This window comes from Pinus tabuliformis, chromosome 9, assembly GCF_031772625.1.
Source record: "Pinus tabuliformis cultivar Carrire ecotype Pingquan chromosome 9, CPIR1, whole genome shotgun sequence".
Taxonomy (NCBI): domain Eukaryota; kingdom Viridiplantae; phylum Streptophyta; class Pinopsida; order Pinales; family Pinaceae; genus Pinus; species Pinus tabuliformis.
Window position 1 is genome coordinate 1,354,924,552 of NC_142307.1, and position 12,477 is coordinate 1,354,937,028.

The window sequence follows — 12,477 nt, forward strand, 5'->3', positions numbered from 1 at the left end:
GATATCGCCCTCATGGCAACACCAGCAAGATGGTGGAAGATGCACCGCAATGCACTAAGAGACTGGACGAGCATCAAGCAAGCCATGAAGGAAAGATTTTCCTAGGAGGAAGATCGACCATAGGATAAGGCAAGGTACCAGGGGGATTCAAGTCCCGAGAAGCACATCGAAGATTGCATAACCAATTGGAAGAGCCAAGGAATGTTGAAGGATCGATGGGTACACGCATTTATACATACCCTCGGAACTATCCCCCGAGCTTGGTATGTACAAGAGGAGCTCGGTCAACGGACAACAGATTGGGATGCTTTGGAGGTACAGTTTGTTAGCAACTTTTCATTTAGAGGTAACGAGGCACACATGACAGAGGCACTCCAGGCGATAAAGCGGGTTCTATTCACCCTAGAGCCATTGGTTGAAGGAGGGCCCGATGAAAATTTTCTGCAATATCTGTACGACATGGAGTCACCAGGATATGCAACCTGCGACAAGGTGGACATAGAGATAAAGGAGGATGGGTTGGATGGATTGAGACACCTAACCTTCGGGGAAACAGAAGGAGAGAGGGACATCCGGGAGAGCCCCTCAACAGGAGGTGCCCACCTTCTACCAATGAAACTAAGAAAACAAAATGTTGGGACAGAGGATAAGCCCAAAATAGCATCTGTGGGAGACTACTGGGACGAACAAACCACAAAAGATATTTTTGACCTACTACAAGAATATCAAGACTCGTTCCCAACCTTAGTAGCAGAGCCGAAGGGGATAAAAGGAAATATAGGGGAAATGAAAATTGTTTTGAGACTAGATGTCTGGTCAGTAAAGCACAGACCATACAGATTAAACCCAAGGGTGAAGGAGAAAGTTAAGAAGGAGATCGACAAAATGTTGGAAGTAGGAATTATATTTCTAGTAGATGAAGCTGAGTGGATAAGCCTGATAGTCATACAGAACAAGAAGGACGCAACCGAGATTAGAGTATGTGTTGATTACAAAAGCCTTAACAATGCATGTGTGCATGACCCGTTCCCGATGCCTTTCAGTGATGAAGTCCTAGACAATGTGGCAGGGAATGAAGCATATTCGTTCACAGATGGATTTTCGGGTTACCACCAAGTTCGAATAGCTGAGGAGGATAAAAGAAAAACAACATTCACTACTGAGTGGGGGTCATATGCATACAATGTGATGCCATTCAGACTAAAGAATGCACCAGTAGTCTTCTCAAGGATTGTCATAGCTACATTCCGAGACTATATTCACAAGTTTCTAGAGGTGTACATGGATGATTGGACAATGTATAGTCTGTTAAAACAACACACCAACTTATTAAGAGTAATGTTTGAAAGGTGCAGGCAACTGCAGATTTCTTTAAACCTCAAGAAATGTATCTTCGCAGTCCCATTTGGAACACTACTAGGCCATATCGTCTGCAAGGATGGAGTATGTGTAGACCCAGTGAAGGTTGCAACAATTGTCCACATGGAACCACCGCGCAACATAAAACAACTAAGATCAACTCTAGGTCATACGGGGTACTACCGACGATTCATCAGGAACTACGCATCAATCACAACCCCAATGGAAAAATTGTTGAAGAGAACGGAAGAGTTCATTTGGATTGAGGATTGTCAGACAACTCTGAATAAGTTAAAGGAAAGGCTGGTAAGTGCACCTATACTCGTATATCCCGATTGGAACAAAATGTTCCATGTGCACATTGACGCGTCAGGTATAGCACTGGGAGCGGTCTTAGCACAGCCAGGGGAGAAGAATATGGACCACCCGATGTACTATGCTAGCAGAAAGTTGTCAACTGTGGAGAGAAACTATACAACAACCGAGAGAGAAGCCTCGACAATGGTTTATTCTCTCCAAAAGTTTAGGCATTATTTATTGGGTGCACCATTCAAATTATTTACAGACCATTCTGCGCTCAAATACTTGGTAAACAAGCCAGTACTAGAAGGGAGAATATGTTGATGGTTGTAGTTGTTCTAGGAATTTACTTTCGAGGTAGTGATAAACCCGACAGACTGAATGTGGGACCGTGACTAGAGACAGGGGAGAATGAAGGAGCAGTGGATGATCGATTACCCGACGCCGACTTATTCAGAATAGAGGCAATCCCAGATCACCTAGAAGAGATTGCCTCACTATGACAACACAAAAACGACACTTGGTAGTAAGGGCAACAGATTACCAGCTAATTGTAGGACACCTCTACAAGATGGGCTTAGATCAAATACTGAGGTGCTGTGTCCTCCAGCATGAAAGAAATGATGTTCTATGGTAATGCCATGTGGGGGTTGCAGGAGGCCATGTGGGAGGTAAAGCCACCGCGAGAAAGATACTATACGCAAGACTCTCATGGCTAACTATTCATAAAGATTCTAAAGAATTTGCTAAGAGCTGCGACGTCTGTCAAAGGGTCGGAAAGCTTTCACGACAGGATGAGTTTCCTCTACATCTTGTCCACACAGTGCAAATATTTGATAAACGGGCAATAGATTTCATTGGACCCATGACACCACCGGCGAGGCACTTGCAAGCGAGATACATAATAACAGCAATAGAATACCTCACCCGGTGGTCAGAAGCAGTAGTCGTCAAGGACTGTACAGCGAAACAGTTGCAAGGTTTATTTTTGAGAACATAGTCTCAAGGTTTGGATGCCTGAGGAGCCTCACAAGTGACCAAGGAACGCACTTTTTGAATGAAACCATTGAGACTCTATTGAGGACCTTCATGATTCAGCATAACAAGAGTAGCCCCTATCACCCACAGGCCAACGATGCAGTGGAAGCATTCAACAAAATCCTGGAGAAAGGGCTAACAAAGGTCATGTTAGCCAACAGGGACGACTGGGATGAAATAATACTCACAACTCTATGGGCGTACAAGACAACAGTAAAGATACTTCATATGCAAACTTTGTTTCAGCTAGTATACGGAAGGGAAGTTGTGGTTCCAGAAGAATTTATATTACCAAGTATGTTCATATTTGAAGCCATGGGAATGACAGACAACATAGCCTTGCAGGAAAGACTGGGTAAATTGTTGGAACTTGACGAAACCCAGTTCTTGGCTGAGTTTCATTAGTCATTGGAGAAGATAAGGCAAAAAATCTTGGCATGCTAGGCATATAAGGAAGAAGTCTTTTAAAATAGGGGAACAGGTACTCCTATATGACAACAAGTTCCTGAAGTTCACAGGGAAACTGCAGATGCACTGATTAGGCTCATTTATAGTCACGAAATCAGAGATTCAGGAGAAATAAGGCTCGCGCAACTGGATGGAGTCCTACTACATGGATGGGTGAATGGTGCACGCCTGAAGCCATTCCACAACGCATAAAAAAATCAAAAAAGCAAGCCACTAGGTTAAGTCTAGTCTTGTCACAAAAATAAGCACAAGGATAATAAGGTTGTTTCAGCAACTTCAGCATGCCGCAACCCATTTGTGGTTGGGGGGTAAAGAAGAGGTAGAGTGAATAGTCACACATGTAATCCCAGTCAGCAAGGTACACGTGGGCATGAACATTTTCCAGATTTTATGATCACACAATGTACCTGTCCTTTCTGTCGTACCGATAGTCATTTCCATATTAAGTAACTAATAATGCAACTGTCAAAGTAGGAGTCGTAAAATCTTTTCCCATTAAGTACAAAATTAGTTAATAAATAACCCCATCACGGAAAAATAAATACACCATGCATCCCACTCTGTACTTTCCTAGTCCACGTCAAGGTTGTCACGTCTAGGTCGGTTGACAACGGCGAGGTATAGCTAGAACACATGGGAAAGTTTCTGGAGTAATTGGTTTCTAAGGTCCAGTCAGTTAGGAAACGTCGTGTCAAGTTTGGCTACTTAACTCGCAGGATAATGAAGGTCAATCCAGAACTTCAATCGTAGATAGTAGAAGAATTACAGGGCCGCTATGAAAAACAGTTGTAGAGATAGAGAAGTAGGAAACCTCAGGTGCAGATTGTTTATCACAGGTGAAAGGAGATGGTGAAAGGAATTGTATCTGTCCCGCAGGACACATTAGATGAAATAATTGCAGTGGTCGATAACCTGTATGGAAAATATGACAAGGTGAATTTGGTCGACAATGATTTTACAAACTGTTTCCAGTTCCCAACCATGAAAAGAGAAGTTTATGCAGAGGAATTCTAGAAGGAGGATGGCACCAAGACCTCCAAGGTCAGGGAGGAGTTTAAAGGGCTACAAAGATCGACGTTACTCCATTTGAGGAATTTACCTGTGTTTGGCACTCAATTTGCCGCAATGCAGTGTACCAAACTTTTGGCGAGAAGGATGCACGAAGGATCACTGTGGTTGGACAAGGAGTATCCCATCCATGTGGAGGATATTAGTCGTCTAACAGGGCTGTCCGCAGGAGGGAACGTAGTTAGCACAACATTCCAGACAGGGGCTAAGAGAGCCAAGAAGCAGACTGAGGATAATATCTATGCCAGATATGGGACTGAGCGGGGTGGGAGAGGAGCGAAGCTAGATATAATCAACAAGGTCGACATCAGGTTTTCCTGCTACATCATAGCAGGAAAAACAATGCGTCACTTTACGAAGAACGAATGCACGTTGGATGCAATTTCAGTGGCGGAACATTGTTGTCGGGGAGAGGTACTTAACTGGTCCACATTTGTTCTCAATGAGCTATTTGAAGCTTGTGAAGATGTGTCTAGGTGGGGTACTAGTTTCGTGTTCGGGTACATTTTGATGTCGTTGGTAATGTGGAAGTAGAGGCCATCGAAGGAGAGGGAATTGGTGACCATCGTTGAAGGTCAACTAATAGCACTTTGTTACAACCCATGGAGGGCATCAGGAGACCCCAACACGAAGGAGATAAATGAAATAGCTTTCAAGGATTGGTACGAGCAGATGCTAGCCACCATAAGGTCAATAGAGAGGATACCAAAGGCTTTGTTGGATGAATTCTCAGAAGAGCTCTGGTTTGGAGCCTCACATGCGCACACCTACCTGAGACCGCAGTGTGTCCACCCAGAGACATTTAAGATGAGGCCACAGAGGTTTGTACTAATGGAAGAAGCGTTGCACAAAGAGGTGGGATCATGGCCGGGAGTGGCCTGTGAAATCACAGAAGGGAAATACAACTATCTTTTCGGAGCCTTGAAGCAGCAGGTGCAAGGGGGAGATGTGGCAGAGAGCAGTAGGAAGCAGCTAGCCGATGATGAACTCCAACCAATGGTGCTTCAGATGGAGGAGAAGATGTTCGAACTTAGATGAACAATTGCCCGTTTTGAATCAAGTTAGAGAAATTACCCTGCCCAATTTCAAGGCTCTTCCATTTTTTGTCCTATTATAACAACCTAGCTGGCCATGAAACTCCCCACTGGAGTAGCCCAGGCTCCCTCCCAGCCAATGGTCCCCAAGCCAAAAAAAAAACAAGTTGTTTGCAGTCTGGCTGCCAAAAAGCCGAAAACTGTCTCACTAGCCCTGATTGTCGACCTTACTGACGAGATCGAGCATTCAGTCTCAGCAACCCCCATAGTGGAAGAGATTCTCACCATTTCCACTGCTTTACATCAGTTGTAGGAGTCTTCCCCGCACACAGCCTCCACCTCCATGACCCTATCAGAGACCCTCCCGGCAAGCCAATGGAAGATGACTGTGGAAATGGAAGTTCAGTCAGTCGGGCGGGCAGAGGGCACCACTCCTGCTAATGGAACACAACCAACATCACTTGCATCACCGACGCTTAGGTCGAACCCACCACAAGGGGGAAGTCTAGATGCTATTCTACAGGATGCAAGGATTGAACCATACCTGCCATCTTTCCCTATAAAGCTCATAGTAGTCCCAAACCCTAACATCATTCCACCCACCCCACAATTCACTTCGCAGTCACAGCAAGCTCATTCGCCCACATCCTACTCTGACAAATCCATTGCTAGCAGCCTACCCATCCAACAACTATTCCCTGAACCTAATACAATGCAGGCCGACACACTCCAATAGTGGTCGTCAGCCCAATTATTTACATTTATACAACAAGTAGCATACAGGGCCAAAAGGATCCATGAGGACTTGGCCAAGGAACATGAATAGCAAGCAAGGCAGTTGCAGGAAGTAACAAAAGAGCATGATCACCTGCGGCAAGCAAATTCAGATTTGCAAGCCCAGGTTGATCAAATCATGCAGCGATTCTAGACATTATGGCCAGCAATCGTTGAGGCAAACACAGAGGCGCCGACGGACATCACGACGTGCATGCTGGTAAAATGTTGTGACCACATCCAGGCGACATGCTCGAACCTGGTAGCTACCAATGCCGACATGAAGAAGAAGCTAGAGATGGTGAGGTCCGCACTGCCAGACCTAGTGGAGATCTACACGAGGATGGTTGAGGGAAAAATTGCTGAAGGGGAAGCAAAGAAACAAGCCTTAGCAGATGCCCTCGCTGACGGCTACACTCTAATGAACAAAGTCCATGACTGGCCAAGAAGCCTGGCACTGAAGAATCACTCGGTCTATCCGATGAGAGAGAAAATACAGACCTTATTCGCTAGCATAAAGGACTGTAAAGACCCCGCCCAACTGCAACAGATCAACGATCAGATTGACGCCATTCAGGCCCAAGTTGATCATATTGCGAAGGAGTCCGTAAAGACAAAGAAGGTAATCAAAGATTTGCAGCCACCGGTTCGGATGCAGGTTTTGACTCTGAAGGAGGTGTGTGACTCTAGCGGACAACAATGGAGCGACCTACAAAGCCAATGGCCAACAGAACTAATGTCAAATTCGGCCGAGGCATTCACTCAACGTGTTGATGCAATCCTCGCCCAATGGGACACTGCCATTCAAAGATACAGAGAGTTCAGGCAATAGACCACGGCCACTGTTCCAGAGTTGGAGCCTTCGTTTGGAACGGGGGACCCTCAGAGGCAGGAAAGTGTAGTAGAGACAGATGCCACTTCGCGAGCAATGGCCAAGGCAAAAGAAGCACCAGCCCAGCGTCAGTAGAACCAACGCAGTTGACAGTACAACCACCACCCATAGAGCCAATGGAAATACCAGCAGAAACGACCGAGGTCAAAATGAATTGACTCAGGGATGAGTCAAAGGATTGTGGTCAGGGCCTATTGGGGCCTTTGTTTAATTTTGAAAATGTTTTGATCAATTTTGGTTGACCAAAGGATGAGAAGGAAGCGGGTGGCAGAAACGGTTAGCTTGCAGAAGAGTCAGCTGGAAAACAAGGCAGGAATAGGCAATTTCACAAGAGTTGTGGCAAGGTGGCAGCGGAAGAAAAAGCAACCAAGTGGGCAGGAAGGTGAAAGAGCAGCCGAGCAAGAACTATTAGTCCAAGCGGAAGAAAGGAATATAAAAGGAGAGGGCCAAAAAAGAAGAGAGGTTGGCTAGTTAATGGGATAGTTGGCAAGGTTGTTGGAGTTGGTGAGCAGACATCTGGTTGCGGCAGACGGATAGCAGAACACAGGAGTCTAGGCGAACTGGGCCCTTAAGGTTGAGATTGAACCCATGGATCTTATTCAGGTATTCCTTGTAGTTTCTTGTGGTGAATGCTGAAGTTATGTTGTATTGTTTTATTGTTAAGTTAATAGAAAGAAGGCTAGACTGGTTGCGAATCATGATATGTATGGGTCCCCTGGTGTGATGAGTTTCTAAAAAATTTAAATGTCCCATCAAATGCATGTATTTAGTAGTTCTTGTGTAATCATTGTTATGTTTTTATCTCTATTTCATGTATAATGAATATATGTTTGTTATTGAATGATGCCTCAGTTGGTGCTCCCTTGATCCCATGCTGAACCTTTCTTACTTTCGGTCGTGGCACGCCTTGGGTGAGACTACTTACCCTTTGGATAAGGTGAAAATGTCGACATTGTCCTAGACTACATTGGACCATTGTTGGCCCTCTACGCCCGAACCCAGGGTCTTTTCTCCCTGATGACTCTTTCGTGCCAACAAAGGCTATAAAAGGAAGCAGTTCGACCTCATTTGGACACACTCGCTCACAAGTTCAATCTATCAAGGAAAGAGTTTGATCTGTAGTTGGGAAGTTGGGAAAAGGAGAGTGAAAGTATAGGAGAAGCTAGGAGGATGAAATTTGTTGCTTTTACGCTTTATCTCTCTCACATGTGCGAATAAGCTAGGGTTTTTGCAACAAAAAAGAGGTCAAAGTTGCAGGTCTGAATTGTTGGGGAGTGAAGATGTTGCTGGGGAGCGGAATTGCAAGAACAAGTTGCTGGATAAAGAAAAATCCTTCTCTTGACATTGTTGCCTTGGGGAGAGTTGTTTTGCTCAAGGAAGGTCTCTAAAGGAAGATATATTAGGGTTTCTATAGTGGTTGTTGGGACGAAGTTTCTGGGAGGACAAAGTTGTTGGGTCCAGTAACTAGGTAGTTGTTTGCATAATGAAGTTGCGATGAAGAAGTAGTTTAAGGGTAGATCTTGAGGAAAAGGCTGACTTGGTACTGGGAGAAGGACTTAGTCTAAGGATTAGGTCATTGTATCTCATTTGAATTAGATTCTAAGAAGAGAAGAATTTTTGGGTTTTCCCCTTGGAGGGGTTTTTCCCTGGATGAGAGCCTATATCTGTGTCCTCTTTTATTGTTGTTATTTCTTGATATTATTTCATGAAAATATCTAACTAAAGAACATAAATAAGATAACTAAGTTTCACAAGCAAGTATCAAGGTTAAATAAAATAAGTTATAATTGTTGCCACTTAACATTTTCTAACATGGTATTAGAGCTGAGGTGAGCAAGAAAGGAAGTCGGAATGATACAAGAAATATTCGTTGATTAAGCAGCTCTCAAGGCCTAAAAGAAGTATATTGTCTCTTGAATGGATATGGTAAAAGGTTTATTGATAAAAGACCTTCTAATCTAGGGTTTCTACATTGAGGAAGATCAATAACTACATCAATCTTGCAATAATGGTGTTGGTATCGCAAAAGGAAGTCTACTTGGAAGGCATCAATCTTCAAAGTTGTTCGTGGAGGAATCCTAGGGAATATATTTCAAGGGCATCATCAAGAACTCTTTGAGGGTCTTGAATACATCAAGAAGGTTGGAAATACTATTCAAGTAAGTATTATACTATCTCATAATGGTTGAATCTTTAAGTCATGTCAGTTCTTTCTACATGGAGAGAAACAAGCTCATTTGGGCAGAAAACTATGTAGCATGGAACAAGAGGATTGAATTGATACTCACAGAGCAATATGTAATGGGATATGTTACCAGAGAAATTATTTAACCCAGGAAAGACAAGACACAAGAAATAGAAAGCTACAAGAAAGGGGAAGTAAGAGCTCAAAGGATTTGTAACACCCTCCTCCCACATCTACCCAAGCAACCAGCCAACCGGGGTAAACATGTGATGAGAGGCTGCTATGATGTGATTCAACATCCTATGTAACCTTAAGGAAGTAGAATTGATGGAAAAACAACATACAAACCTTCCACATCAGCAACAAGACTCCCAGGAACCATACCAACCTCTCAGGTAACCAGCCCCTGGGTCCCACTAAGTTTTTAAACCAATTAACCCCCAGATTCTCCCATGATATGGGCATGCATGCATCCAAAAGGCTTTGGACACTCCCACAACATGGTATGCCAGTGTCCAAGGACTATTTTTCTCAGTGTTGTGCCAATGTCCCGGGGATTTGAGCCACTTTTTCAGGTCGAGAGCCCAGGTCACTGCCCAAAATTAAATGACACCTTCAGAACAGAAAGATAAGAAGGGAATGATGATACAAATGCAATTACTTAAACAAGCCCTTGACTGAACCCCTACTACCCATGATAGGCATTTCATCAAATATATCACAAATATGTGATCTACATGTGTAAACAACATATTAAAGCATAGGGGTATCATACTTATCTAAGAATCACTAAGAAGCATTGTTCCCTTATATCATTAGTTGCATTATCATCTATTAGGTCATAGATACACTGTTCATTCATTTACAAATCAAAACATGAGGGAAGCCATACATCATCACTATCATAATACATGCTTAGAACCAACATAATAACAACATAAATATCAAAGATACATCCGCCATAAAATACACATATAAACCAATACTTTTACACATAAGATATCAAGGAAAGAACCTCTTTGAATGCAAAATCCAACCCAGGTTGGGACTACCACATTCCACCTGACCATTGATTCGTTGAGCCAAATCTCTCTTCATCCAATCACTCCCGTGCCATATTCCAAGCATGAATGTGGGACTCAAACTAAAAGAACCAACCAAGGCATCCTGAGGTTTATCCACCTCAATCTCATCAATAGAAACTAGGCTTTGCTGTAATCCATCCCAGATCATGTAATAAAAGGCTTTACCATGATCTCCACCAGAGCACTAGGCCAGAACAAGCATGGATGTCATTAGATTTCTCCACCTACACCATGAGGAGTTTTCTTGTCTCCTAGTCTCTTAGGCTTTACCGTAATCCACACCGGGTCACTAGGCCCTAAACCAAGGCCCACTCTCTAGGCTTTATTGCATATCCCATCCTGGGATTACTAAGCCCGACGGAGAGCACTCACCACTAGGCTTTATCGCATATCCCTCCATTCACCATTAGAGGATTCCTAGACCCACTACGGCAACACAAATTATGGATTTACTGTAACCCACCATCTGGTTTAGGGCTTACTAGGCCATGTGTTCTATTATTCAGAGATCCACCTCACTTAGCTTCGAATCCATCTGAAAATCCAGCTGAACCAAAAAATGAGAACCCCATCACACCATGGTTATCCAGAAATGGAAAGGCTAGGTTGAAAACATTGTCATACCTGGCAAAACCCATGCCATAATAGCAAAAGAACCACATGCAATACCATGCATGTCAAATATAGCAAGGAAAATACACATGCAAATCGATACCTGCAAATAATCCTGTTGTAGCTACTTGATCCTACTCTTCCTTGCTTGCTCCTTCCTTCATCTTGCCTTCTTTGCCTTTCTTGATCCAATGCCCAAGGTCTCCAAGAAAACTCTAAGTGTCCAAGAGTTAGAGAGAGAGAGAATAACAAGAGATCTCTAAAACTGAACTGACAAAAAACTACAAACTGATCCTCAGAAGCCTTTTTATCAATTAGGCCTCTATTTTCTTCATTTTCCTCCTCACATGCAACCTATGACCTTTCATCTTCATTTTCTCCTAATTTCCATTATTTTCATAAATAAATGTGCCAAAATCTCATTTTTCCTTTCCAAAGCCTTGGCCATTGCCTTCGTTGTTGGGGCCTTCATTTTGAATTTTGAGTGTTGGCGAGAAGAAAAGTTAAGAACAGGTGGCGGGGACAACGATCTAGGTTGTGGAGCTAAAAAACAATGTAAACAGACAAGAACAAGGAGTTGCGACAAGGTGGTGGAAGAAGACAGAGGCAACTGAGCAGGGGAAACAACTGAGGGTGGAGTCAACCGAACTAAATTGGCAATGGGGATGTGAAATAAAGGATAAAAAGCAAGAGACAACAAGGGAGAGGGTTGGCGATGAAGTGGGTGAGCCAGGGCAGGATCCCGAGAGCTAGATCGGTTGCGGAAGAGCTAGGACTGCCCTCTGCTCTACTTATGTTCATTCCTGTCAGTTATATTCTATGAAAGTATTCATTTTGTATTTGATGAATAGGCCTCGAGCCTTTTGTATTCTGTCATGTACTCCTTTATATTCCAAGTAATGAAAGAAGCATTTTGGGTCCCATACAGTTTTGTTGTGTTCTTTATGGGTTCTTTCAAATTTTAAATGAATGATTAACCACTAGATAGTTTCTTGTGATGATATGAATGGGATGACAGTCTTATATAGTCCATCAGATTGATTGTGATGAGTTATTGTTACACGTTCTTTACATTCCCTTGATACCCCTCCCAGCACCATCCAACTTCGGTCGCGGCACGCCTCAGGTGAGACTCCTTGCACTCTTGGTAAGGTGAAAATGTCAGTGTTGTCCTAGACTACATCGGAGCCTTGTTGGCCCTCTCAGCCTAAACCCAGGGTCCCTTCCATGTTGTCATTTTCTTGCCAACAAAGGTTTTGTTTCGGCACTTGAAATCAAAAAGAGGGGTTCAAAATATGGTATCGAGGATTTTTAAGAAAGAAATAAGAAACTGGTGGGATGACCAAGTGGACCGGTTTGTATCGCAACAAGTTGTCCTTCAAATCCAAACCATTGCTAAGGTGAACGACAAGATCTATTTTTCAGAAGCTGCAAACGATCAGTATGGGATATTTTGGTGTAAGTTCCTGGAGGATCTATATAATTGGCTACAGAGACTGCAAGTGAAGGATCGACCAAAGGGACAATAACCACCTTGTTGCGGGTGGAGCTCCACTGATCTTTTAGCGCTCCAGCATCTGGATATCGATCGGACCAAAGAAGTAAACTTTTGCTTACAAACTACTTTGGAAGGATACGTGGTTGAGTTTGTAGCAGAAAATC

General features: G+C 43.4%; 1 protein-coding gene across 1 annotated transcript; it reads left to right on the top strand.

The window, feature by feature from the left end:
• The first annotated feature begins 2,748 nt into the window (after nt 1-2,748).
• LOC149153534 (uncharacterized) lies at nt 2,749-3,102 on the top strand. Its single transcript, XM_089443841.1, has one exon. The coding sequence runs from the start codon at nt 2,749-2,751 to the stop codon at nt 3,100-3,102; it is 354 nt and encodes a 117-aa protein (XP_089299967.1).
• The last annotated feature ends 9,375 nt before the right edge of the window (nt 3,103-12,477 follow it).

What these genes read in the sequence shown, in the direction of transcription:
- LOC149153534 (XM_089443841.1), top strand. Translation starts at nt 2,749, where the DNA reads ATGATTCAGCATAACAAGAGTAGCCCCTATCACCCACAGGCCAACGAT.